The 27,729-nt window shown below is 61.0% G+C and overlaps 2 protein-coding genes across 2 annotated transcripts in view; one reads left to right on the top strand and one right to left on the bottom strand.

Moving 5' to 3' along the window:
* CIC (capicua transcriptional repressor) overlaps nucleotides 1-13,000 on the bottom strand; it is a 29,411-nt gene extending 16,411 nt beyond the window's left edge. The window contains exons 1-8 of the mRNA XM_058823117.1: nucleotides 12,838-13,000; nucleotides 12,486-12,678; nucleotides 9,920-10,592; nucleotides 8,866-9,821; nucleotides 8,567-8,772; nucleotides 2,106-2,264; nucleotides 358-565; nucleotides 12-63 (exon numbers count right to left, since the gene is read on the bottom strand). Of these exons, the coding sequence (XP_058679100.1) occupies nucleotides 12-63; nucleotides 358-565; nucleotides 2,106-2,264; nucleotides 8,567-8,772; nucleotides 8,866-9,821; nucleotides 9,920-10,592; nucleotides 12,486-12,678; nucleotides 12,838-13,000 (2,610 nt within the window). The remainder of the gene's footprint in view (nucleotides 1-11; nucleotides 64-357; nucleotides 566-2,105; nucleotides 2,265-8,566; nucleotides 8,773-8,865; nucleotides 9,822-9,919; nucleotides 10,593-12,485; nucleotides 12,679-12,837) is intronic.
* Nucleotides 13,001-14,081: 1,081 nt separating this feature from the next.
* ERF (ETS2 repressor factor) lies at nucleotides 14,082-27,462 on the top strand. The gene is made up of 8 exons (XM_058823115.1): nucleotides 14,082-14,146; nucleotides 20,576-20,810; nucleotides 22,639-22,754; nucleotides 24,054-24,222; nucleotides 24,275-24,477; nucleotides 24,538-25,187; nucleotides 25,281-25,417; nucleotides 27,282-27,462. The coding sequence occupies exons 1-8, from the start codon at nucleotides 14,125-14,127 to the stop codon at nucleotides 27,460-27,462; spliced, it is 1,713 nt and encodes a 570-aa protein (XP_058679098.1). The 5' UTR covers nucleotides 14,082-14,124.
* Nucleotides 27,463-27,729: the final 267 nt, after the last annotated feature.

Below are 27,729 nucleotides of genomic sequence, written 5' to 3'. Positions count from 1 at the left end.
GAGGGACAGACGGACAGGGACGGGAACCTGTGAGGGACAGGTGCCACAATGGACAACAGGAACCTGACCAGACAGACGGACAGGGTGAGGGACAGAGGGACGCGATGGACGACAGGAGCCTGGGACGGACAGACACAGCGAGGGACAGACGGACAGGGGGACAGGAACGCGACAGGGACAGCCAGACGGGCACAGGGCGAGGGACAGACGGACGCCGCGAGGGACGGGGGGACACGACGGGCGACAGGAACCCGAGGGACAGACGGACACGGGGCGAGGGACAGAGGAACGGGGACAGGGGACGACGGGGTCACACGGGGGTCACACGAGGTCAGAGGTCACACACGGGTCACTCACGCGTCATCGTGGTCGCTCTCGGTCTCGCTGTCGGGCCGGGTGCCCCCCCCGGGCGGTTCCTCCTCGGGGGGCGGGGCCGTGGCCGCGGGGGGCGGGGCCGGGGGGGCGGCGGGGGGGGGGCTGGGCGGGCGCGTGGCCCCCCCGCAGCGCCCGGGCTCCTGGCCCCGCCCCCCCGGCTCGGGCGCCACCGCCAGCGACTCGGGCGGCTCTGGGGGAGGGGACAGGGGCGGGGCTGTGAGAATGGGGGCGGGGCTAAGGGGGGCGGGGCTAAGGGGGGCGGGGCTGTGAGAATGGGGGCGGGGCTAAGGGGGATTGACAAGGGGAGGGGCTGTGAGATGGGGCGGGGCTAAGGGGGATTGACAGGGGGCAGGGCTGTGAGAATGGGGCGGGGCTAAGGGGGATTGACAGGGGGCAGAACTGTGAGAATGGGGGCAGGGCTAAGGGGGATTGACAGGGGGTGGGGCTGTGAGATGGGGCGGGGCTAAGGGGGATGGGCCAGGGGGTGGGGCTGTGAGATGGGGCGGGGCTAAGGGGGATGGGCCAGGGGGCGGGGCTGTGAGATGGGGCGGGGCTAAGGGGGATGGGCCAGGGGGCGGGGCTGTGAGATGGGGCGGGGCTAAGGGGGATGTGCCAGGGGAGGGGCTGTGAGACCAGGGGCGGGGCTGGGGGGCGGCTCTGGGGGGTGGGACAGGGGGAGGGGCTGTGAGACATGGGGGCGGGGCTAAGGAGCATTGGGGGCGGGGCTGGGGGCGGCTCTGGGGGGTGGGACAGGGGGAGGGGCTGTGAGACATGGGGGCGGGGCTAAGGGGCAATGGGGGTGGGGCTGGGCGGGTGTGACCCAGAGCATGTCCCACGTGTGTCAGGGTGGGGCAGGGGGTGTGTCCCAGGTGTGTCCCAGGTGTGTCAGGGCATGGCAGAGGGCGTGGTCCAGATGGGGCAGGGGGCGTGTCCCAGGTTTCCCAGATGTGTCCCGGGTATCTCGGGTGTGTCTCAGGTGCCCCAGGTGTGTCCCAAATATCTCAGGTGTATCACAGTGTGTCCCAGGTGTGTCCCAGGTGTGTCCCAGTGTGTCCCAGGTGTGTCCCAAGTGTGTCCCACGTATCCCAGGTGTATCCCAGATGCTCCAGGTGTGTCTCAGGTGTGTCAGGGTGTGTCCCAGCTGTCCCCCAGGTGTGTCAGTCTGTCCCCCAGGTGTGTCCCAGCTGTCCCCAGGTGTGTCAGTCTGTCCCAGGTGTGTCAGTCTGTCCCCAGGTGTATCAGGGTGTGTCCCCCCCTCCCGTCCCCTCTCACCTTTGCCAGGTGCGGCCGTGGGCAGGTGGCTCAGGTGGCTCCCAGGTGTGTCCCAGGTGTGTCAGGGTGTGTCCCAGCTGTCCCCAGGTGTGTCAGTCTGTCCCCCAGCTGTCCCCCAGGTGTGTCAGTCTGTCCCCAGGTGTGTCCCAGCTGTCCCCAGGTGTGTCCCAGCTGTCCCAGGTGTGTCAGTCTGTCCCAGGTGTGTCCCAGCTATCCCCAGGTGTGTCACTCTGTCCCCAGGTGTGTCCCAGCTGTCCCCAGGTGTGTCACTCTGTCCCCAGGTGTGTCCCAGCTATCCCCAGGTGTGTCCCAGCTGTCCCCAGGTGTGTCACTCTGTCCCCAGGTGTGTCACTCTGTCCCCAGGTGTGTCCCAGCTGTCCCCAGGTGTGTCCCAGCTGTCCCAGGTGTGTCAGTCTGTCCCAGGTGTGTCGGGGTGCGTCCCCCCCGTCCCCTCTCACCTTTGCCAGGTGCGGCCGCGGGCAGGTGGCTCAGGTGGCTCACGGGCTGCAGCCCGGCCGGGGGCTGCGGGGGGGCGTCGGGCTGGCTGGGGGCCAGGAAGGGCACGAGGGAGTGCCAGGGGAACACGGGCACGGAGCGCGGCTCCACGTTGGTCCACACTGCAGGGGACGGACAGACAGACAGACGGACAGGTGTGAGACACAGGGACAGCGTGACACGGGCACGGAGCGCGGCTCCACGTTGGGACGGACAGACAGACAGACAGACAGACAGGTGTGTGAGACACGGGGACAGCGTGACACGGGCACGGAGCGCAGCTCCACGTTGGTCCACACTGCAGGGGACGGACAGACAGACAGACAGACAGACAGGTGTGAGACACGGCAGGGGACAGTGTGACACGGGCACGGAGCGCGGCTCCACGTTGGGACGGACAGACGGACAGACAGACAGACAGACAGGTGTGTGAGACACGGGGACAGCGTGACACGGGCACGGAGCGCGGCTCCACGTTGGGACGGACGGACGGACAGACAGACAGACAGACAGGTGTGTGAGACACGGGGACAGCGTGACACGGGCACGGAGCGCGGCTCCACGTTGGGACGGACGGACGGACAGACAGACAGACAGACAGGTGTGTGAGACACGGAGACAGCGTGACACGGGCACGGAGCGCGGCTCCACGTTGGGACGGACAGACAGACAGACAGACAGGTGTGTGAGACACGGGGACAGCGTGACACGGGCACGGAGCGCGGCTCCACGTTGGGACGGACAGACAGACAGACAGACAGACAGGTGTGTGAGACACGGGGACAGCGTGACACGGGCACGGAGCGCGGCTCCACGTTGGGACGGACAGACAGACAGGTGTGTGAGACACGGGGACAGCGAGGGGACGCCCTGGCAGGGTGTGACACGGTGGGCACGCCCACAGCAGCTCAGGTGACACTCGGGGTGTCCCCAGGTGTGTCACAGGCGTGGGCCACGCCCCAAAATTACCTCAAAACCACAAATCACCTCAAAACACCCAAAATTGCCCCAGAAACCTCCAAAATTACCTCAAAACACCCAAAATTGCCCTAGAAAACTCCAAAATTACCTCAAAACACCCAAAGTTACATCAAAGACCCCCTCAAATTAACTCAATACCCCCAAATTACCTCAAAACCCCCCAAAATTACCTCTAAACACCCAAAATTACCTCAAAGACCCCCTCAAATTAACTCAAAACCCCCAAATTACCTCAAAACCCCCCAAAATTACCTCAAAACACCTAAATTTGCCTCAAAGACCCCCTCAAATTAACTCAAAACCCCCAAATTACCTCGAAACCCCCCAAAATTACCTCAAAACACCTAAATTTGCCTCAAAGACCCCCTCAAATTAACTCAAAACTCCCAAATTACCTCAAAACCCCCCAAATTACGTCAAAACACCCAAAATTGCCTCAAAGACCCCCTCAAATTAACTCAAAACCCCCAAATTACCTCGAAACCCCCCAAAATTATCTCAAAACACCCAAAATTGCCTCAAAGACCCCCTCAAATTAACTCAAAACCCCCAAATTACCTCAAAACTCCCCCAAATTACCTCAGAAACCCCAAAAATCGCCTCAGAAACCGCAAAATGACTTCAGAACCCTAAATTAACCCAAAACCCCCAAAAATTGCCTCAGAAATCCCAAAATTGCCTAGAAGACCCCCCCAAAATTACCTGAGAAACCCCAAAATTACCTCAAAGACCCCAAAATTACCTCAAAATGCCCAAAAATTACCTCAGAAACCCCAAAATTACCTCAAAATCCCCAAAATTACCTCAACCCCCCCCCCAATTACCTTCTAACCCTCAAAATTACATCAGAAATCTCAAATTACCTCAGAAACCCAAACTTACTCCAAAACCCCCCAAAAATCACCTCAGAAGACTCAATTTCCATCACACAGACCCAAAAACCCCAATGTTTTCTCACAGGATGCCAAAATTGCTTCAGAACCCCCCAAATTCCCTCACAAAGACCCCAAATGCTCTCATGGACGCCATAAATTCCTCACAGAAATCACAAATTTGACTCAAAACAACAAAATCCTCTTAAAAACCCCAACATTCCTTCACAAAAGCTCCAAATCTCATCAGAATCCCAAAATCACCTCATAAACCCCAAAATTTCCTCACAGAACCTCCAAAATCATCTCAGAACTCCCCAATTCCCTCACAAAAATCCCAAATCCTGTCACAGATCCCATGAATTCCTCACAGAAATCACAAAATTACCTCAAAAACTCCAAATCTCTTCACAAAACCCCAAAAATCGCCTCACAAACCCCAACATTTCCTCACAAACCCCAACAAATCACATCGGAACCCCCAAATCTTCTCATAAAGATGCCAAAATCACCTCGGATGCCCCAAATCCCCTCACAAATTCCAAAATTTCCTCACAGAACCCCCAAAATCACATCAGAATCCCTTAATCCTCTCACAAAAACCCTAAAATCGCCTCAGAACCCCAAAATCACCTAAAAAACCCCAAAATTTCCTCACAAATCAACGAAAATCACATCACGAAGCCCAAAATCTCCTCACAAACCCCAACATTTCCTCACAGAACCCCCAAAATTGCTGCAGAACCCTGAAATCACCTCACAAACTCAAACATTTCCTCACAAAACCCCCAAAACGCCTCAAAATCACCTCACAGAGACCCCAAATCCCCTCACGAACCTCAAATTCCCCCTCACGGACCCCAAATTCGTTCACGGCTCCCAAAATTCTCCTCATGGACCCCAAATTCCGTTGAAAGAATCCAAATCCCCCTCACGGACCCCAAAATCCCCTCACGGATGCCAAAATCCCTCTCACGAAACCCGAAATTCCTTCACGAACCCCAAATCCCCACGCGGATCCTAAATTACCCCTCACAAACCCCAAAATTCCCCTCAGGAATCCTAAATGGTCACAGAGACCCCAAATTCCCCTCACAGACGCAAAATTCCCTCACGGACCCCAATTCCCCTCATGAACCCCAAAATCCCCCTCACGAAACCCAAAATCGCCTCATGGACCCCGAATCCCATCGCGAACCACAAATCCCCACACGGATCCCCAAATTCCCCTCACGAAACCCGAAATACCCACACGGATCCCAAAATTCCCCTCACGGACCCCAACATCCCCACAGAGACCCCACATTCCCCTCACGAAACCCAAAATCCCCTCACGAACCACAAATCCCCACACGGATCCTAAATTACCCCGCACAAACCCCAAACCCCACACGGATCCCATCAACCCCACCCCAAAATCCCCAAAAACCCCCTCAGATTCCCCAAAATCCCCTGAGAACCCCCAAATCCCCCTCAGAGCCCCTCACCCCCCTCACACCCCCCACTCCTCCCTCACAAACCCCCCCACCCCCACCCGCCCCCACCCCTTTCCCACAGACCCCAAACCCTTCCCGCCCCCCATTATTGGACCCTCCTGAACCCCAAATCCCCTCAGGGACCCCCCCAGATTCCCCCCTTCGCCCCCCCAGCACTGACCGAACATGCCGAGGCCTCTGCGCGGGGCCGCGGCCGGGGGGAGGGCGGCGGAGGAGGAGGACATGGCGGAGGGAAGGGAGGGGAATGCGAGGGGGGGTGTGGAAGCTCTCGCTGCGGTCCCGGTTCGGTTCCGTGTGTGTGAGGGGGGGGTGGGGGAGGGGATTTTCCCCTTCCCGGGATTTTTTTTTTCGGGGGGGGAACAGAAGAGGGAGGGAGGGGGGGGGAGGGGTCGCGCTCCGGGGCCGCCGCCCGCGCCCGAAGCGCGCGCTGGGAACGGGCGCGCGCGCCGCCCCCCCCCCCCCCTCCGCTGCTCCCGCCTCTCCCGCCGCGCGTGCGCAAAGCTCCCCCCCCTCGCCCCTCCCCTCCTTCCCCCTTCCAACCCTCGCCCCATTGGCCGGACGGGCCCGCGCGTGCGGAGCCCCGCGGCGCTCGTTGGAGGAGCCGCGCGCGTATGCAAATGAGCAGGGCGATCACCCCGCCCACTCAAATCCCCCCCCCCGTCCCTCAGCGGGGCGACGGCGCCCGCGCGCGTATGCAAATGAGAGGGGGCTTCCCGCCCCCGCGCCGCGCGCCCATTGGCGGAACCGCCGCGCGTATGCAAATGAGAGGGCGCCCCCCGCCCGCCCCCGCCTCCCGCGCTCGGGGCGGGCTGCGCGCGCAGCAAACACAGAGGCCACGCCCACCCCGAGCGGGGAGGCCACGCCCCCTGCCTGGGAGCTCAGCTAGGCCACGCCCACCCCCGTGGAGGGGATATGGAGAGGCCGTGACGTCACGGAGAGGCGGGGTGACGTCACCGTGCCGCGAAAAGCGGCACGGGAGAGCCCATGCCAATCTCTGACATCAGCGTGACGTCATACAAGCGGTTCCGCAATGCTGTGAGCTCGCGTGACAGCCCCGGCGCTACTCTGACGTCACCGTGACATCACCACGACCCGGTAACGCTGCCCCAACACAACGCTGACATCACTCTGACGTCACCACAATGGTCTGGCGCCACATTGAAAGCCTGGCACCACTCTGACGTCACCATGATGTCATCACAACCAACTAACTCCACGGCAATACAGACCTAACGCTGTTCTGACATCACTGTGATGTCATCGTGACATCATCTCGACAAAAAACCCGTCACGGCAGCTCCCTTCCTGCCGTGACCTCACTGTGACCTTACTATGATGTCACCGTGACATCACCACGATGCACCAACCCCGCTCTGACCTCACCGCGAAACCCCCGTGACGTCACAACCTGCTCTGACCTCACCGTGACCCCGCTGTGACCTCATCACGCCCCGCCCAGAACCCCTCTGACCTCACTGCCCACCCAAAATCTCCCCAAACTCCTCAGATACCCCCAAAATCCCCTCCCCAAAATCCCCTCAAATCCTCCCAAATTCCCACCTGGACTCCCCAAACTTCCCCTAAGCTCCCCAAAACCTCCCCAATATCCCTCAAACAATTCCAGAAATCTCCCCGCAACTCGCACAGATCCCCCAAAAACCTCCCCAAACTCCCAAAAATCCTCCCCAATCTCCCCCAAACCACCCCAAAATCCCCTCAAACCTCCTCAAATCCCCCTCTAAGCCCTGCAAACCCTTCCCAAAAATCCCAAAAAAATCCCCCAAACTTCCCCAAAACCTCCCCAAAAATCCCAAAAAAATCCCAAGAAAATCCCCCAAACTTCCCCAAAACCTCCCCAAAAATCCCAAAAAAATCCCCCAAACTTCCCCAAACCCCCCCAAAAAAATCCCAAAAAAATCCCCCAAACTTCCCCAAAATTCCCAAAAAAATCCCCCAAAACCTCCCCAAAAATCCCAAAAAATTCCCCAAAAAATCCCCCAAACTTCCCCAAACCCTCCCCAAAAATCCCCCAAAAAAATCCCCCAAACTTCCCCAAAACCTCCCTAAAAAAATCCCAAAAAAATCCCCCAAACTTCCCCAAACCCTCCCCAAAATTCCCAAAGAAATCCCAAAAAAATTCCGCAAACTTCCCCTAAACCTCCCCAAAAATCCCAAAAAATTCCCAAAAAAATCCCCCAAAAAATTCCAAAAAAATCTCAAAAAAATCCCCCAAACTTCCCCAAAACCTCCCCAAAAAATTCCCAAAAAAATCCCCCAAACTTCCCCAAACCCTCCCCAAAAATCCCAAAAAATTCCCAAAAAAATCCCCAAAACCTCCGCAAAAATCCCAAAAAAAATCCCAAAAAAATTCCCCAAACTTCCCTGAAACCTCCCCAAAAATTCCCAAAAATTCCCAAAAAAATCCCCCAAAAAATTCCAAAACAATCCTCCAAACTTCCCCAAACCCTCCCCAAAATTCCCCAAAAAATCCCAAAAAAATCCCCCAAACTTCCCCAAAACCTCCCCAAAATTCCCAAAAAAAATCCCGAAAAAATCCCCCAAACTTCCCCAAACCCTCCCCCAAAATCCCCAAAAAATCCCAAAAAAAGTCCCCCAAACTTCCCCAAAACCTCCCCAAAAAATTCCCAAAAAAATCCCCCAAAAAATTCCAAAAAAATCCTCCAAACTTCCCCAAACCCTCCCCAAAATTCCCCAAAAAATCCCCAAAAAATCCCCCAAACTTCCCCAAACCCTCCCCAAAATTCCCCAAAAAATCCCAAAAAAATCCCCCAAACTTCCCCAAACCCTCCCCAAAATTCTCCAAAAAATCCCCAAAAAATCCCCCAAACTTCCCCAAACCCTCCCCAAAAATCCCAAAAAAATCCCGAAAAAAGTCCCCCAAACTTCCCCAAACCCTCCCCAAAATTCCCAAAAAAATCCCCCAAACTTCCCCAAACCCTCCCCAAAAATCCCCAAAAAATCCCAAAAAAATCCCCCAAAACCTCCCCAAAAACCCCAAAAAAATCCCAAAAAAATCCCCCCAAAATCCCCGAAACTCCCCAACGCCCCCCGTACCTGTGCCGGGCCGTCCCATGACGATCTCCTTTCTGGGGGGTCCCTGCTGCTGGGGGGGGGTCCCGAGCTCTCCGGGCACGAGCAGCGGCAGCAGCGCGGCGGGGGAGGGGTGGAAGGGCACGGGCTGCAGCGGGGGGGGCGCCCCGAACGGGGGGGGCCCGCCGCGCTCGGGGGGGGGCGGGGCGGAGCCCGGCGAGGGGCGGAGCCTCCCGGCGTTGATTGGCACCGGCGCGGCCAAGGGGGGCGGCGGGGGGTGGGGCGGCGCCTTTTGGGGAGGGGGCGGCCCCAGGGGGCGGGGCCGCGGGGGGAGGGGCGGCTCCGGCAGCGGCACCTCGGGGTTGCGGACGATGACGGGGGAGCCCCGCGGCACGGGCGGGACCCTGCGGGCGCCGGGGCCGGGGTCGGCCGTGAGCCCCGCGGGGGAGCGGGGCGCGAATAACGGGGAGAGGGCGCGGAACACCGCCCCGCCCCCCGCCGCGCCCCCCGGCGCGCCCCCGGGACCGCCGCCGTCGCCCCCCTCCCCGATGGCCGCCGCCTCCGCTTTGCGCTTGCCGGGGCTCAGCGGCACCGGGAACGGCAAACCGGGCTGGAACACCGGCGGGACGCCGGAGGGGGGGCGGGGCCGCGGGGGCGGCGGGGGAGGGGGCGGGGGAGGGGGCGGGGGGCTCAGCCCCTCCCCGGGCCGGGGGGTGCCCGAGCTCAGGTGCCGCCCGCGGGCCCGCGGCGAGGCCGTGACCGGGCTGAAGTTGGCGGGGCGGAACCCGAACAGCGGCGACGGCGACGGCGACGGCGTGGGCGAGAACGGGGACTGGGTGGAGGCCGGCGAGAAGCTCGGGGTGCCGGAGCGGGACGAGCCCAGGGACACGAGCATCACGGCGGCCTCGCACTCGTCGAACTCGAAGCGCGACAGGTCCGGGTTGGGCGGCCCCGGGCGCGCCCGCGCGTCCCCCTCGCTCTCCCGGGACGTTTCGTCGCCCCACTCGAAGTCGGCGCTGCCGCCGCGCTGGCTCGGGGGTCCCGGCGGGCCCGGGCGGGGCTCGGGCAGCCCCTCGAGCTCCTTGGTGCGCATGGAGAGGTGGCGGGAGCAGAATCCGCGCCGCTGGGACTCCTTGGTGCAGCCGTCGCGGGAGCAGAGCCGCCGCCACTGCTTGCCGTTGAACTTTTTCCTGATGCCGTTCGGGGTGCAAACCACGTCCCCCTTCTTGTACTTGGGCTGGGGGGTCCCGCCGGGCTGGGCCGGGGGTCCCGCGGCCCGCTGAGGGGCCGGGGCTGCTGCTGCTGCTGCTGCTGCTGCTGCTGCTGCTGCTGTTGGGGTGGTTGTTGTTGTTGGGGCGCGGCGCTGAGCTTGGAAACCTCCGCGTCCTCCGGCTGCCGCGGGGCGCCTTCCTCATCCTCATCCTCGGCGCCGTGCGGCGGGCCCGGGCCGGGCTCCGCGCCGCCGTGCGGGGGCCACGGGGGTCTCAGCAGCCTCAGCCCGGAGCGCGGCACCCACACGGGCGGCGCGGGCGGCGGCGGCGCGAAGCGCACCCGGTACGAGGGCGGCTTGGCGCTCACCTCCACCACGGTGCCCGGCCGGTAGAGCGTCTCGGCGGGGTCCAGGCGGGCGCACACCGCCGTGCCCACGCCCAGCGCGCCCGCCGGCGGCGTCGCGTCCAGCACCACGGCCGGCGGGTCGCCGAGCAGGAAGCCGCCCTCCAGGAAGGTGACGGCGCGGTCGCCGGCGAACTGCACGCCCAGCTCGTGCCCGCCGCGCCGCAGCTGCTTCACCACGGCCGGGCGGAAGACGCCGTCGCGCCGCGCCAGCACCCGCTGGCACCGCAGCCGCCGGAACGCCGCCTCCAGCTCGGGGGGCTCCGCGGGGACGGCGGGGGGCGCCGCCGCGGGGGGACCCCCGCCCTCGTCGGCCGAGTGCTCGCTGGCCGTGTCCGTGCTGGAGCAGCCGCTGTGCGGGTCCCCGTGCGGGTCCTCGGGGGTCGCGGGGGGTTTCTTGCGCGGGGCGCGCGATTTGAAGGTGGTGGTCTTGCGGCTGGGGGGGGGAGGGGAGGAGGAGGAGGGGGAGGGGGGAGGGGAGGGGAGGGGGGCGCGGGGGGGGGGGGAGGGGTGGGGGTCGTCCTGGGGGGGGGGGTTTGGGGAGGGAGGAGGAGGGGGAGGGGGAGGGGGAGGGGCCGGCCTTCCTCGCCGGCTTCATCTTCCTCCCGGAGCTGAGGGGTCCTGTGGGGAAATTGGGGAGGGGTCAGCAAAGGGGGGAGGGGACAGCGGAGGCCCCGCCCCAAAACAAATGAACCCCCTAATGGGGAGGGGTCAGCAAAGGGGGAGGGGACAGCGGAGACCCCGCCCCAAAACAAATGAACCCCCAAAATGGGGAGGAGACAGCGGAGACCCCGCCCCAAAACAAATGAACCCCCAAAATGGGGAGGGGTCAGCAAAGGGGGAGGGGACAGCGGAGACCCCGCCCCCAAAACAAATGAACGCCCAAAATGGGGAGGGGTCAGCAAAGGGGGAGGGGACAGCGGAGACCCCGCCCCAAAACAAATGAACCCCCAAAATGGGGCGGGGACAGCGAGGGGGAGGGGACAGCGGAGACCCCGCCCCAAAACAAATGAACCCCCAAAATGGGGAGGGGTCAGCAAAGGGGGCGGAGACAGCAGAGACCCCGCCCACTGTGGGTACACGTGAGGGGAGGGGGCGGAGCCACAAAATTCTGGTGGGAGAATTTTGGGGAGGGGTCGCAAAACCCCAAAGTTGGGGTCTGGAAATTCAAAATTGGGGTTTTGAAACTCAGAATTGGGGTGCAGACACCCAAACTTTGGGGTCTCGAACCCCAAAATTGGTGTCTGGAAACGCGAAGTTGAGGTCACAAAACTCGATTTTGGGGTCCTGGCAACCAAAAATTGGGGTCCAGACCTCAAAACTGGGGTGTCAAACCCAAAAATTGGGGTCTGAACCCTGAAATTTGGGTCTGTAAACTTAAATTTGGGGTCCAGCACCCCGAAATTGGGGTCCCAGAACTTTAAATTGGGGTCCCCTGAGTCAAATTTGGGGTCACGAGCCACAAAATTGGGGTCTCGAAACTCAGAGTTGGGGTCTCAAACCCTAAAATTCGTGTCTGAACCCCAAAATTGAGATCACAAACCCAAAAATTCGGGTGTCGAAACTCGAAATTGGGGTCCCAAGACTTTAAATCGGGGTATTGAAACTCAAAACTGGGGTGCAAAACCCGAAAATTGGGGTCCCAAAGCTCGAAATTGGGGTGCAGGAACTCAAAATTGGGGTCCCAGAACCTTAGTTGGGGTCCCCCAACCCAAAACTGGGGGTCCCGGCAACGGAAAATTGGGGTCCAAGCTTTAAAATTGGGGTCCAAACTTTAAAATTGGGGTCCCGCACCCCAAAATTGCGGTCCCGCGACCAAAATTGGGCTCCCCAAACTCAAACTTGGGGTCCCGAACACAAAATTGGGGTTCCCGAACTCAAACTTGGGGTCCCGAACCCCCAAATTGGGGTCCCCAAATTCAAACTTGGGGTCCCGAACCCCCAAATTGGGGTCCCCAAATTCAAACTTGGGGTCCCGAACCCAAAATTGGGGTCCCCGAACTCAAACTTGGGGTCCCGAACCCCCAAATTTCCGCTGTCCAACCCTAAAATCGGGGTTTTCTCCCCCAAATTTGGGGTCCCGCCCCCCAACCCGGGGGGGTCCCCCCCCCGTGCCCCTCCCCCCGCTCCGGCTCCACCCCCGGGGGGGTCCCACGTGACCCTGGAGGGGAGGTCCCGCCCCTCCCCCCCCCCAAACTTTCCGGGTGGGGGAGGGGCTGAGCCCCCCCCAAGGGTGACACGTCACGAGGCCCCTCCCCCCGAGCCCCTCCCCCTCCCCGCCCCCTTTGGGGGGGTACCGGAGCCCCCCCCGGCCCCTCCCCCCCGGTACCTGCGCCCCCCGGCCCGCGGGAGCCCCGGGTTCACTCCGGGCCCGACAAAATGGTGAATGAACCGGCAGCAGCCGCGGCCGCGGCCAATCAGCGCCCACAACCGCCCGACTGATAGCCCGGCCGGCCAATCGGCGCCCGGCGCTGCCCGCCGGCGTCCCGCCCCCTCCGCGCTGACAGTGCCCAATTGCGGCGCTGCGGGGGCGGGGTTTGGAGTACAGTAGCCAATCAGGGAGGAGTGGGCGGGGTTTCAGCGGCGCCCGGGCTTGTTTACTTTGGGTGGGGGTGGGGGATAAAGGGGGCGTGGCCGCGCGGGGGCACGCCGGGATCGCGCCCCTCAGAGCCGCGGCCTACAACTCCCAGCGTGCCCCGCGCGCGCAAAGCCCCACGGGAAAGTGAGGCCGCCCCGGACTGCAATTCCCGGCGCGCCCCGCGCCAAGCTCCGCCCCCTTTCCCCCCTCAGACCCGCAGGGGGGGAGGGGAAATGGGGGGAGGGTGGGGGGAGGGGCGGCCCCATAGGAACGCGAAGGGTGGGGGAGGGGGGAGGGGGTGGGGCCCGGCCCTGGGGCGGGGAGGGGGGGGGGTCGGTCAGCGCGGTTTGCATGTGATTAGCATGTGATTAGCATATTGATGAGCTCACCCCCGGCCGCTCGCGGCGCTCCCGGCCCCGTCCGGGCCCCTCGCGCTTCCCCTCAGCAACAGCGGAGCCGCCGCCGGCAGCGGCCAATCAGCGCCCGCGCCGGCCCGCGGGCCACGCCCACCCCGCCCCCCACGTGGGAACTGCGGAGGCGTGGCCAGGACCGGCCAATGGCGGCCCGGGGCGGCCGAGCGATGAGGTCACCGCGGCGCGCTGTGATTGGTGGGAGGGATGAGCCAATCAGCGCGCGGCGCGGGGGGGCGGGGAGGGGCGTGTGTGACACGCTGGAGCCGCCGAGGCCGCGCCCACTTCAGGCCACGCCCCCTCGTATGTTGGCCACGCCTGTTCCGCGTCTTGGCCACGCCTCCTCGTGGCGCATGCGCAGAGCGCGCCGTGCGCTGCCTCAGTTTCCCCTCGACGTTCTGGCCCCGCCCCTTTTTGCCGTGTCAGAGGAGGGGGAGGGGTGGTGGGCGTGGCCTGCCCCGCCCCCTCCGCCGCTCATTAACCGCGGGGGAAGCTGAATAATTAATGATGCTATTTATAGCCGCGGGGGGAGGGGCGATGGCGCCAGCCGGGGGCGGGGGGGAGGGGCTGGGAGCGGGGGGAGGGGGCGTGGCCAGCGCGCGTTTCCCGCCACGTGCGGCCCCCACGTGCCCCCCACGCCCCTCCCCCATTTTTCCAAACGCCCCCAGAGGTGGGGGAGGGGCCTTGGGGGGGCTCCCGACGCGTCCCCGCTCCCCAATTCAATTTAAAAAATTAATTAAATTAACGAACCCCGCGCGGCGCCTTTAAGCGGCGTGGGCGTGGCTTCTGCGTTAAAGGAGGCGTGGCTCCGTCTCCACGGTAACGCGGCGCTGACGCCGGGGCGGGCGCGGAGGGGGCGGGGCCGGGCGCGCGGGGGGAGGGGCGGTGGGCGGGGGGTGGGGGAGGGGCGCGGGTTGGGGGAGGGGCGCGGGTTGGGGGAGGGGCGGGGGGGCGATCGCGGCGGCGGCGGCAGCGCGGCCATGAAGACTCCGGCGGACGCAGGTGGGAACTGCGGCCCCCCCCTCCCCTCCCCCCCCCCCCGGGATCCGCCGTGGGGGGAGGGGCGGGCGGGGGGGGGGGGGAACTTTTTTTTTTGGGGGGGGGGGCCCGTTCAACCGGGGGGGGGGGGGAGGGGAGGAACTTTGCCCCCTCCCCCCCCCTCCCTCCCCCCCATCGGCGCCGCAAAGTTTCGCCCCCCCCTCCCCCCACCCCCTCCCCTCCCCCCCCCCCGTGCCGGAGCCCCTCCCCCACCCCGTTCATTAATTGGGGGGGGGGGGGTCCCCATCGCCCCTCCCCCCCCCCCCCGTTCCCACGGGCTCCGCCGGAGTTTCGGGACCTGTTGCGTCCGCCCCTCCCCCACCCCCGCGCTGATTCCCACGCGGGGGGAGGGGCGGCGGGGGGGGGTGGATGGGGGGGGGGCTCCTCCCCTCCCCCCCAACGGGGGGTGCGCGGCGGGTGGGGGAGGGGCGGCGCTGCCACGTTGTGTGTTTTGGCCGGGGGGGGGGGGAGGGGCAGCACCGCCCCCTCCCCCCCCTCACTCTGTGGGCGGCGTTTCGGGGTTAATTAACGGGGGCGAGGGGGGGGCGTTAATTGGAGCTGCCTCATTAACGCGGGGGGGGTCCCGCCCCTCCCCCCCCCCCTCCCCCCCCCCCCCTTCGGACCCGCCCGGGCCCGTTCAAACTTGTCCCCTCCCCCCTCCCGGAGCGCAAACCACGCCCCCTTTTCTTTGGCCACGCCCCCTTGGCCACGCCCCTCCCCCAGCCCCCCCAGCGCCCCCTGCCGGGCGGGGCGGGAAACCCCAAACCCCCGGGGGGGGGAGGGGCGGAGTTTGGGGGGGGGTCGGTGGTGGGGGAGGGGTCCCGAAGTTGGGGGGCGGGGCCCGAAAGTTTCGGCGCGCGGGAATTTTGGGGGTCCCGGGGGCGAATTTGGGGTTCGGGCCCCTGGGGGGGGGGAGGGGAGACCCCACGGGGGTCCCGGGGGCGATTTTGGGGAGGGGTCTCGGGTTTTGGGGCCGCTTCGGCGGCCCCGACTCAGTTTTGGGGTCCCGGTCCCGTTTTTGTGCTCCCGGTTCCGATTTTGGGGTCTCCGTCTCGGATTTGGGGGTCCCGAGCTCAGCTTCGGGGTCCCGGTCCCGATTTTGGGGTCCCGATCTCGTTTTCGGGGTCCCGGTCCCGATTTTGGGGTCCCACTCCCGTTTTGGGACCGGTTTTGGGTCCCAAACTCAGATTTTGGGGGTCCCGATCCCCTTTTGGGTTCCCAGTCCCGCTTTGGGGCGGTTTTGGGGTACCAGTCCCGGTTTTGGGGTTCCACTCCTCGTTTTGATGTCCCGGTCTCGGATTTGGGGCTCCCAAACTCAGTTTTGGGGTCCCGGTCCCGTTTTTATGCTCCTGGTCCCGATTTGGGGGGTCCCGATCTCATTTTTGGGGTCCCGGTCGCAGTTTTGGGGCCGTTTTGGGGATCCTGATCTCAGTTTTGGGGTCCTGGCCCTGATTTTGGGGTACAGGTCTCAGTTTTTGGGATCCGGTCCCTGATTTGGGGCCGTTTTGGGGTCCCCGTCTCATTTTTAGGGTCCCGATCTCAGATTTGGGGTCCCCGTCCCATTTTTGGGGGTCTTGGTCCCATTTTGGTGCCATCCCGGGGGTCCCTTGAGCTCCTGGTCCCGATTTTGGGGTCCCTGTCTCAGTTTTGGGGTCCCGGTCCCGATTTTGGCGTCCCTGTCTCACTTTTGGGGTCCCGGTCCCGATTTTGGGGTCCCTGTCTCACTTTTGGGGTCCCGGTCCCGATTTTGGGGTCCCTGTCTCACTTTTGGGGTCCCGGTCCCGATTTTGGGGTCCCTGTCTCAGTTTCGGGGTCCCGGTCCCGATTTTGGGGTCCCTGTCTCAGTTTCGGGGTCCCGGTCCCGATTTTGGGGTCCCTGTCTCAGTTTCGGGGTCCCCGTCCCGATTTTGGGGTCCCTGTCTCAGTTTCGGGGTCCCGGTCCCGATTTTGGGGTCCCTGTCTCACTTTTGGAGTCCCGGTCCCGATTTTGGGGTCCCTGTCTCAGTTTTGGGGTCCCGGTCCTGATTTTGGGGCTGTCGCGAGGGTCCCAGTCCTGTATTTGGGGCCGTTTTTGTGCTCCCAGCCCATTTTTGGGGTCCCGATTGAATTTTTGGGGTCCCAGAGGAGTTTTGGGACCGTCCTGGGGGTCCCAGTCCCGTTTTTGGGGTCCCCATCTCCGTCTTTGGGGTCTCGGTCCCGTTTTTGGGGTCCCGGTCTCGATTTTGGCTCCCAGTCCCGGATTTGGGGCCGTTTTTGGGGTCCCGATCTCAGTTTTGGGGTTCCGGTCCTGCGTTGGAGCTCCCGGTCCCGGATTTGGGGTCCCCGTGTCACTTTTGGGGCTCCCGGTCCCGGATTTGGGGACCCAGTTCCACTTTTCGGGTCCTGGCCCCGTTTTTGGGGGTCCCAGCCCAGTTTTGGTGCCGGTTTTGGGGTCCGGTCCCATTTTTGGGGCCGTTTTTGGGCTCCGATTCCGCTTTTGGGGGGTCCCAGGCCGGTTTTGGGGTCCCGATCTCGGTTTTGGGGCTCTCTTGGGGTCCCGGTCCCGGTTTTGGGGATACCGCTCCAGTTTTAGGGTCCCGTTCCTGCTTTTCGGGTCCTGGTCCCGATTTCTGGGGGTCCCAGCCCAGTTTTGGGGGTCCCAGCCCATTTTTGGTGCCGTTTTGGGGGTCCCGATCCCCGTTTTGGGGGTCCCAGCTCAGTTTTGGGGGGGTCCCAGTTCAGTTTTGGGGTCCCGATCCCCGTTTTGGGGGTCCCAGCTCAGGTTTTGGGGTCCCAGCCCAGTTTTGGGGGGTCCCAGCTCAGTTTTGGGGGTCCCGATCCCCGTTTTGGGGGTCCCAGTTCAGTTTTGGGGGTCCCAGTTCAGTTTTGGGGTCAGGTTTGGGGTCCCGATCCCCGTTTTGGGGGTCCCAGTTTAGTTTTGGGGGTCCCAGCTCAGTTTTGGGGGTCCCAGCCCAGTTTTGGTGCCGTTTTTGGGGTCCCAGCCCAATCTGTGGGGGTCCCAGCCCAGTTTTTGGGGTCAGTTTTGGGGTCCCGATCCCCGTTTTTGGGGGTCCCAGGCCATTTTTGGTGGCGTTTTTGGGTCCCAGCTCAGTTTTGGTGCCGTTTTTGGGGTCCCAGCCCAGTTTTGGGGGGTCCCAGTTCAGTTTTGGTGGTCCCAGCCCAGTTTTGGGGTCCCAGCTCAGTTTTGGGGGTCCCAGCCCATTTTTGGTGCCGTTTTTGGGGTCCCAGCTCAGTTTTGGGGCTCCCAGTTCAGTTCTGGGGTCCCGATCCCCATTATTGGAGGTCCCAGCCCAGTTTTGGGGGTCCCTGCTCAACTTTGGGGTCCCGATCCCCGTTTTTGGGGGGTCCCAGCCCATTTTTGGTGCCGTTTTGGGGATCCCAGTTCAGTTTTGGGGCTCCCAGCCCAGTTTTGGGGTCAGTTTCGGGGTCCCGATCCCGGTTTTTGGGGGTCCCAGCTCAGTTTTGGGGTCCCGATCCCCGTTTTTGGGGGTCCCAGCCCCATTTTCGGGGGGGTTTGTCGGGAACAGAGCCCCCATTGACAGCGGTGACGTCACCGCCCCCGCCCCTCCCCCCCCCCCGGCCAGAACAGACCCCGAAGTGTCTCCGGCCCCTCCCCCACCCGCCCCTCCCCCACCCGGGGCCGCCGCCAGAGCGGGGGAGGGGGGGGGGGGGGGGGGGGAGGGGCCGCACCCCGAAATTGGGGAGGGGGAGGGGCGGGGGCAGCCCCGATTTGGGGCGGATTTTGGGGGGGTTCTGATTTTGGGGTGAATTTTTGGGGTTTCGGCTTTGGGGTGAATTTTGGGATTTTGGGGTGAATTTTTGGGGTTTCGGCTTTGGGGCGAATTTTTCGGCTCTCGATTTTTTGGGGGTCCCGAGTTTTGGGGGTCCTGAATTTGGGGGTGAAGTTTTGGGGCGATTTTTTCTTCCGATCCCGATTTTGGGGGTTTTGGATTTTGGGGCGAATTTTAGGGGTCCTGATTTCGGGATTGCGATCTTGTGATGTTGATTTTGGGGTTCGTTTCTGGGGTCCCGATTTTGGGGTTCATTTTCAGGGGTCCCGATTTTGTGATCAGGATTTTTGGGGTCCCGATTTTGGGGTTCATTTTTGGGGTCCCGATTTTGGGATCAGGATTTTTGGGGTCCCGAATTTGGGGTTCATTTCTGGGGTCCCGATTTTGGGATCAGGATTTTTGGGGTCCCGATTTTATGGTTCTTTTTTGGGGTCCCGAATTTGGGATCAGGATTTTTGGGGTCCCGAATTTGGGGTTCATTTTTGGGGTCCCGACTTTGGGGTTCATTTTCGGGGTGGCGTTTTTGGGATCAGGATTTTTGGGGTCCCGATTTTGGGGTTCATTTTCGGCGTCCCGATTTTGGGATCAGGATTTTTGGGGTCCCGATTTTGGGGTTCATTTTCGGGGTCCCGATTTTGGGGTTCATTTTTGGGGTCCCGATTTTGGGATCAGGATTTTCGGGGTCCCGAATTTGGGGTTCATTTTTGGGGTCCAGATTTTGGGGTTCATTTTTGGGGTCCCGATTTTGGGATCAGGATTTTCGGGGTCCCGATTTTGGGATTCATTTTTGGGGTCCTGATTTTGGGGTTCATTTTTGGGGTTCCGACTTTGGGATCAGGATTTTTGGGGTCCCGATTTTGGGATCAGGATTTTTGGGGTCCCGACTTTGGGGTTCATTTTTGGGGTCCCGATTTTGGGGTTCATTTTTGGGGTCCCGATTTTGGGATCAGGATTTTTGGGGTCCCGATTTTGGGGTTCATTTTTGGGGTGGCGTTTTTGGGGTGCTGACTTTTGAAAGACAAGTTTTTTTTGGAGATGTTGATTTTTGGGGTGAAGTTTTTGGGGCGCTGATTTCGGGATCCCGATTTTTGGGGTGACGTTTTTGGGGTGCTGATTTTGGGTCCCGATTTTTGGGGTGACGTTTTTGGGGCGCTGATTTTGGGATCCCGATTTTTGGGGTGACGTTTTGGGTGACGTTCTCGGTTCCGGCGTCGCTTTTTGGGGCGTTGATTTCCAGGCGATGTTTTTGGGGTCCCCATTTTGGGGTGTTGTTTTCGGGTGCTGTTTTTGGGGTGCAGATGACGTCACACTGATGACGTCATACTGATGACGTCACACTGGTGACGTCACTCCCGGCAGGGTTCACATTCCCATAGTGGGCACAGGAGGGAACGGTGATGACGTCATCACAGCAATGACGTCACACTGCACTGACATGGATGACATCACACTGATGAGAGTGTACTGATGATGTCATGGATGACGTCACCAATGACGTCACTGGTCTACGAAGCCAAGTCCAGCCCCGGCTCCCGTCAGATCCAGCTGTGGCACCGAGTGATGTCACACTGACAATGATGTCACACTGATATCACACTGATATCACACTGATATCACAACAATGATATCACACTGATATCGCACTGATATCACAACACTGATATCGCACTGATATCACACTGATACCACACTGATATCACACTGCTATCACAGTGATATCACACTGATATGGCACTGATATCACACCGCTATCACACCGATATCACACTGCTATCACACTGCTATCACACCGATATCACACTGATGTCACACTGATATCACAACAATGATATCACACTGTTATCGCACTGATATCACACTGATATCACAGTGATATCACAGTGCTATTGCACTGATATGGCACTGATATGGTACTGATAGCACACTGATATGGCACTGATATCACACTGATATCACACTGCTATCGCACTGCTATCGCACTGCTATTGCAGTGACAGTATTGCACTGACATTGCACTGATATTGCGCTGATATGGCACTGATATCACACTGATATGGCACTAACAGTATCACATTGATATCACACTGAAATGGCACTGATAACACACTGATATCGCACTGATAACACACTGCTATCACACTGCTATCACACCGTTATCTCTGTGTTCTCAGGGTTCGCGTTCCCCGAGTGGGCGTACAAGGTCGAGTCGAGCCCCGGCTCGCGGCAGATCCAGCTGTGGCACCGAGCGATGTCACACCGGCACTGATAACGCACTGCTATCACACCGATAACGCACTGCTATCACACCGAATATCACACTGCTATCACACTGACACTGATAACACACCGCTATCACGCCGATATCACACTGACACTGATATCACACTGCTATCACACCGTTATCTCTGTGTTCTCAGGGTTCGCGTTCCCCGAGTGGGCGCACAAGGCCGAGTCGAGCCCCGGCTCGCGGCAGATCCAGCTGTGGCACCGAGCGATGTCACACCGGCACTGATAACGCACTGCTCTCACACCGATAACGCACTGCTATCACACCGATATCACACTGACACTGATATCACTGCTGTTATCTCTGTGTTCTCAGGGTTTGCGTTCCCCGAGTGGGCGTACAAGGCGGAGTCGAGCCCCGGCTCGCGGCAGATCCAGCTGTGGCACTTCATCCTGGAGCTGCTGCGGCAGGAGCAGTACCGCGAGGTCATCGCCTGGCAGGGCGACTACGGCGAGTTCGTCATCAAGGACCCCGACGAGGTGGCGCGGCTCTGGGGCGTGCGCAAGTGCAAGCCCCACATGAACTACGACAAGCTCAGCCGCGCCCTCAGGTACCACCCACAATTCTTCCTTTTTCACCCCTTTTTTCCCCCTTTTTTCCCATTTTTTTCGGGTTTTTTTCCCCCTTTTTCTCTCATTTTTTCCCCTTTTTTCCCTTTTTTCCCCCTTTTTTCGTCTTTTTTTCCCCCTTTTTCTCTCATTTTTTCCCCTTTTTTCCCTTTTTTCCCCCCTTTTTTCGTCTTTTTTTCCCCCTTTTTCTCTCATTTTTTTCCCCCTTTTTTCCCATTTTTTCCCATTTTTTTCGGGTTTTTTTCCCCCTTTTTCTCTCATTTTTTCCCCTTTTTTCCCTTTTTTCCCCCCTTTTTTCGTCTTTTTTTCCCCCTTTTTCTCTCATTTTTTTCCCCCTTTTTTCCCATTTTTTCCCCCCTTTTTTCGTCTTTTTTTCCCCCTTTTTCTCTCATTTTTTTCCCCCTTTTTTCCCATTTTTTCCCCATTTTTTCGTCTTTTTTTCCCCCTTTTTCTCTCATTTTTTCCCCCTTTTTTTCCCATTTTTTCCCCATTTTTTCGTCTTTTTTTCCCCCTTTTTCTCTCATTTTTTCCCCCTTTTTTTCCCATTTTTTCCCCATTTTTTCGTCTTTTTTCCCCCTTTTTCTCTCATTTTTTTCCCCTTTTTTCCCATTTTTCCCCCCTTTTTTCGTCTTTTTTTCCCCCTTTCTCTCTCATTTTTTTCCGCTTTTTCCCCCCTTTTTCCTCTTTTTCTCCCATTTTTTCCCCATTTTTTGTCTTTTTTTTCCCCCTTTTTCTCTCTTTTTTTCCGCTTTTTTCCCTTTTTTATCCCCTTTTTTTCCCCTTTTTTCCCCTTTTTTCCTCTTTTTTCCCCCTTTTTTCCCATTTTTATCCCCCTTTTTCCCCCCTTTTCCTCTGTTTTTCCCCTTTTGTCCCTATTTTTTCCCCTTTTTTCCCTTTTTTCCCCTTTTATCCCCTTTTTCCCATTTTTATCCCTTTTTTTACCCCTTTTTCCTCTGTTTTTCCCCTTTTTTCCCTGTTTTTTCCCCTTTTTTCCCCCTTTTTCCCCCTTTTTTCCCCTTTTTTTCTGCCATTTTTATCCCCTTTTTTCCTCTTTTTTTTCCCTTTTTTTCCCTGTTTTTTCCCCTTTTTTCCCCCTTTTTTTCCCCTTTTTCCCCCCTTTTTTCCCCTTTTTTGTCTTTTTCCCCCTTTTTCCCTTTTTTCCCCCCCTTTTTTCTGCCATTTTTATCCCACTTTTTCCCCCTTTTATCCCCCTTTTTTCCCATTTTTATCCCCTTTTTTCCCCCTTTCCCCCCCCATTTTCCTCTTTTTTTCCCCTTTTTTCCCCTTTTTTCCCCTTTTTTCCTCTTTTTTTCCATTTTTATCCCACTTTTCCCCCTTTTTCCTCTTTTTTTCCCCTTTTTTTCCCCCTTTTTTCCCCTTTTTTCCTCTTTTTTCCATTTTTATCCCCCTTTTCCCCCTGTTTCCTAATTTTTCCCCCTTTTTTCCCCCTTTTTCCTCTTTTTTCCCCTTTTTTCCCATTTTGAGACTTTTTCCTTTTTGTTTCCCCTTGAAAATTTTGGGCATTTTCATGGCATTTTCCCTCTTTTGCCCTTGGAAATTTTATTTTTTTTTTCTCTGAGACATTTGGGATTTTTCCTTTTTTTCCCGGAATTTTTCCCACGGAATTTTGGGGTTTTTCACACTTTTTTTTCCCCCTTTGGAAATTTGGGTTTTTCGTGGGTTTTTTGGGGTGAATTTTGGGGGTTCCCGGGTGGGTGTGTCCATGTGCTAAAGGGGGCGTGGCCACATCTGGGTGGGCGTGTCCCCACGCTGAGTGGGCGTGTCCCTCTGTGGCCCCGCCCCTTTCAGGTACTACTACAACAAGCGGATCCTGCACAAGACCAAGGGCAAGAGATTCACCTACAAATTCAATTTTAACAAATTAGTGCTCGTTAATTACCCCTTCATCGACCTGGGGCTGGCAGGTGAGATGTGGGCGGGACTAACGGGGGTGGGCGGGGCTAACGGGGGTGGGCGGGGCTAGCTGGGGTGGGCGGGGCTAACGGGGCTGGGTAGTGCGAGTTACAAATTCAATTTTAACAAATTAGTGATCGTTAATTGCCCCTTCATCGACCTGGGGCTGGCAGGTGAGACGTGGGCGGGGCTAATGGGGTGGGCGGGGTTAACTGGAGTGGGCGGGGCTAACGGGGCTGGGTAGTGCGAGTTACAAATTCAATTTTAACAAATTAGTGCTCGTTAATTACCCCTTCATCGACCTGGGGCTGGCAGGTGAGACGTGGGCGGGGCTAATGGGGTGGGCGGGGTTAACTGGAGTGGGCGGGGCTAACGGGGCTGGGTAGTGCGAGTTACAAATTCAATTTTAACAAATTAGTGATCGTTAATTGCCCCTTCATCGACCTGGGGCTGGCAGGTGAGATGTGGGCGGGACTAACGGGGGTGGGCGGGGCTAGCTGGGGTGGGCGGGGCTAACGGGGGTGGGTAGAGCGAGTTACAAATTCAATTTTAACAAATTAGTGATCGTTAATTGCCCCTTCATCGACCTGGGGCTGGCAGGTGAGGCGTGGGCAGGGCTAACGCCGGTGGGCGGGGTTAGCTGGGGTGGGCGGGGCTACATGGGCCGGGCGGGGCTCTGTGGGATGGGTGTGGCCAGGTGAGGTCAGGATCGCTGGGCGTGGCCATGGAGGGATCTGGGTGTGGTCAGGGTGGGGTTTGGGTGTGCCCAGGTGTGCCCAGGTGTGTTCTGGGTGTGCCCAGGTGTGCCCAGGTGTGTTCTGGGTGTGCCCAGGTGTGCTTTGGGTGTGCCCGGGTGTGCTCTGGGTGTGTCAGGGCAGTGTTTGGGTGTGCCCAGGTGGGCCCAGGTGTGCTCTGGGTGTGCCCAGGTGTGCTCAGGGCGGGGTCTGGGTGTGTCAGGGTGGGGTTTGGGTGTGCCCAGGTACACTCAGGTGTGCCCAGGTGTGCTCTGGGAGTGTCAGGGTGGGGTTTGGGTGTGCCCAGGTACACTCAGGTGTGCCCAGGTGTGCTCTGGGAGTGTCAGGGTGGGGTTTGGGTGTGCCCAGGTGTGTCCAGGTGTGCTCTGGGTGTGTCAGGGCGCGGTTTGGGTGTGTCCAGGTACACTCAGGTGTGCCCAGGTGTGCTCTGGGAGTGCCAGGGCGGGGCTGGGCGGGGCTGGGTGTGCCCAGGTGTGCCCCCCCCGACCCCTCCCCCCCCTTATTATTTATTTTCTCTCTCTCCCTCCCCCTCCCCCCCCTCCCCTCCCCCCCCAGGCCCCCCCCTCCCGCAGAGCGCCCCCCCCCCTCCCCACGGGCGGCTCCCACTTCCGCTTCCCGCCCCTGCCCGGCCCCTCCCCCCCCGACGGCCTCTCCCCCCCGCCCCTCCCCCACCCCCCGCGCTCCCCCACCCTCCTGGGGGGCGGGGCCGGCTCGGGGGGGGGCGGTCCCTCCCTGCTGGCCCCGCCCTTCCCCCACCGCCGCCTGGGCTCGCTCAGCGACGGCTCCGAGGAGCCCGAGGAGCCGCCCCCGCCCCTCCCCCACCCGCCCCGCCACGCCCCGCCCCCGCCGCCCCTCCCCCCGCACCGCGAGCCCGGGGGGGGCGGGGGGGGCGGGGGCGGCTTCCGGCCCCTCCCCCCGCCGCACCCCCCGCCCCGCCTGACCCCCGAGGGGCTGTTCCGCCTCTACCCCTCCCCCCTCCGCGAGCCCCCCCTTAGCCCCTTCGCGGGGGGAGGGGGCGGCGGGGGCGGGGCCGGGGGAGGGGGCGGGGCGGGCGGGCTCCTCCCCCCTCCGCTGAGCCCCGCCCTCCCGCTCAGCCCCCCGCCCCATTTGGGGTACGCCCCCTCCCCCACGCTGAGCCCGCTGCTGGGGGGGTTGGGCGGGGGCGGGGCGGGGGGCGGGGCGGGGGCGGGGTCTCATTTCTCCTTCTCGGCCGAGGACCTGCAGCGCGCGCTGGCGGCGCAGGCGCGGAGCGTCCTCAGCTACCACCTGAGCCCGCGCGCCTTCCTGCCCTGCCCCCCGCCCGCGCTGCTGCTGCGCCCCGCCCCCGCCACGCCCCCCGACACCGCCCCCGCCGCACACGGCCCCGCCCCCTCCTGCCCCGACCCCGCCCCCGCCTTCCCCTTCAAGCTGCAGCCGCCCCCGCCGGGCCGCAGGCACCGAAACCCCGCCCCGCAGGCCCCGCCCCCTTCGGCGGCGGCGTCGTCGTCGTCATCGGCGTCGTCGTCGACGTCATCGGTGGGGGGCGGGGCGGCGGCGGAGCCCCTCCCCCACATCAAGGTGGAGCCCGAGGAGGAGGAGGAGGAGGAGGAGGAGGAGGAGGAGGCGCTGGAGGTGGCGGCGCTGAGCGAGGAGGAGGAGGAGGAGGAGGGCGAGGAAGATGAGGTGTTCGCCCCGCCCCCCGCCGCCAGCGCAGGCCCCGCCCCCTCGAACGGCGGGGGAGGGGCTGCGGAGGAGGGGGCGGGGCCGGCGGGCCGCCCCTCCCCCCCCCGCGTGCCGCTCAAGCTGCGCTTCAAGCGGCGCTGGAGGGAGGGGGGCGGGGCGGGGGGCGGGGCCGGCCCCTCCCCCCCCCGCGCGGACCCCCAGCTGCTGGGTGGGGGAGGGGAGCTGCAGCGCGCCACGGCCCAGCTGTCATTGGAATCGTAATGGGGGAGGGGCGGGCAGGGGGAGGGGCGGCACCGACCCCTCCCCCACCCGAAACCCTTGAGAGAGCCTTAATGAGAGGGGGGAGGGGCAAAGCTGCCTGACCACGCCCCTCCCCCCATCCCCCAACCCCCCCGCTGTGTGGGGGAGGGGTTCAGTGCAGGGAAAGGGGGGAGGGGCCGGCGCAAGCCCCGCCCCCAACGAAACTTTCGGGCGGCCTTGGATGGGGGAGGGGCGGGGAAGGGGGGAGGGGGAGAAAGGTGGAGCCCCTCCCCCACCCCATTGAAAACGGGTGGGACCCTCCCCAAGGAACGGGGGAGGGGCCGAGAATGGGGGAGGGGCTCTGGAGAGGGGGAGGGGAGCGCCAAATTTATAGGGGGGGGGAAACGCAAAAAAAATGGGCGGGGCCACCCCAAAAAAATGGGCGGGAACGCTCAAAAATGGGCGTGGTGCCTTTGAAATGGGCGTGGTACCTTTAAAAATGGGCGGGGCCATCTCAAAACTGGGCGGGAATTCCCTAAAAAATTGGGTGGAATCCCCCAAAAATTTGGGTGAAACCCTCCCAAAAATGGTCAGGAACCCCGAAATTTGGGTGTGACCCCCCCCGAAATTTGGGTAAAACTGCCCCAAAATGGGCGTGAACTCCAAAAATGGGCGGAGCCCGCTGAGAAATGGGCGGGAATTCCCAAAATTTGGATGCAACCCCCCCAAAAATGGGTGTGAGCCTCCATGAAATGGTCGGGAACCCCCAGAATTGGGTGGAACTCCCCAAAAACGGGCAGAACACTAAAAATGGGTGGGAATTCCCACATTTGGGTGAAATTCCCCAAAACCAGGTGGGGACCCCCCAAATTTTGGGTGAAATCCCCCCAAAAACGGGTGAAACTCCCCCCAAAACGGGTGAAACCCCCCAAAAAACAGGCGGGAAACCCCAAAAATTTGGGTGTAATCCCCCCCAAAACGGGTTTGACCCCCCCACCCCCAATCGCTGCGGGACCCCCCCAGTCTGGGCAGGACCCCCTCCCCCCGTTGGGGCTCTGAAGCACAAACCCCAAATTCCGCAACTTTGTCCCCAGAAATGCAAAGCGGGGGGAGGGGCCGCCGGCACAGCCCCTCCCCCACCCCCCGGGGGGGTCTCTGGGATTTTTTTTGTTTTGTTTTTTTGCGGGTGGGGGAGGGGAGGGGTCCCCGGTTTTTTTGTTGTTTTTTTATTTTTTTTGGGGGGGGTCCCCCTTGTACAAACGCTTCATGTAACCAAAAATTGGGGTGGGCGGGGGGGCCCCGACCCACCTGGGATGGGGGGAGGGGCCGGGTGGGGGGTGGGGGAGGGGCGGGAGGGGGAGGGGTCTCCAAGTGCCTGTATTGTACTGTCCGGGGGGGTGGGGGATGGGCGGGGAGGGGGGGGCGGGGTCTCTCTGAAGCCTTATTGACACCTGTAAATAGCGGGGGGGGAGGGGCGGGGGGGGTCACTATGAGAATGTATAAAAATGGATAAAATAACCAATAAAGATTTGACACTTCCGCCGCTCTCCCGGGAGGCCCCGAAATCCTCGGGGAGGCCCCGAATTTACCGGAACGGCGGCCCCGCCCCCCCGGGAGGGTTTTTGGGGGGTACCGGGGGTTCTCGGGCTCGTTCCCGACGCTTAGGCCGCACTTCCGGTTTGGCTTTGCCGTTGCCTGGCAACACCCAATCCCATGTTGCCCTGAGCTTCCTCCCCGCCTCCATTTCCCGTCAGCCTTTGCGCGCTTTGCCCGCCAGCAGCCAATCAGCGTTAGGCTCCCGGAGTGCTCTGCGCGCGCGTTGCCTAGCAACGCTCAGCTCGGCATAACTCCTGCAGCCAATCAGCTGCCGCCTCCCCGCAGGCTCTGCGCGGGCGTTGCTCGGCGACAGCCAATCAGCGGCGCCGTTTATCCCACAATAACCCGCGCGCGGTTTTCCGGACATTTCCGCGATCCCAACCCAGCCCTGAGACCCCCGCGACCCCCCCGAGGACTCTCCCCCAATTCGGGCGGGATTTTCCGTCCCTTTTTATTTTTCCGGTGACTTTTGGTGATCCTGGAGGTCTTTTCGAGGGTTTGAGGGGGTTCCGGGGAGACTGGGGGGCCTTGGCCGGTTTTTGGGGGTTCTGGGTTCCTTTTTTGGGGGTTCTGGGTTGATTATGAGGGGTCTTGGATTGATTTTGGGGTCCCAGCGCCGTTTTTAGGGTGTTTTGAGTCGCTTTTTAAGGGAGAACCTGCGCTGACCAATCAGCGAGCGCGACACGCCCATAGGGGGCGTGGCTTGTCTTACCATCGTCTTTCTCCTTTCCCT

The sequence above is a fragment of the Ammospiza caudacuta genome, chromosome 38 (genome assembly GCF_027887145.1).
Source record: "Ammospiza caudacuta isolate bAmmCau1 chromosome 38, bAmmCau1.pri, whole genome shotgun sequence".
NCBI lineage: Eukaryota > Metazoa > Chordata > Aves > Passeriformes > Passerellidae > Ammospiza > Ammospiza caudacuta.
This window is presented reverse-complemented; position numbering and strand designations above follow the sequence as displayed.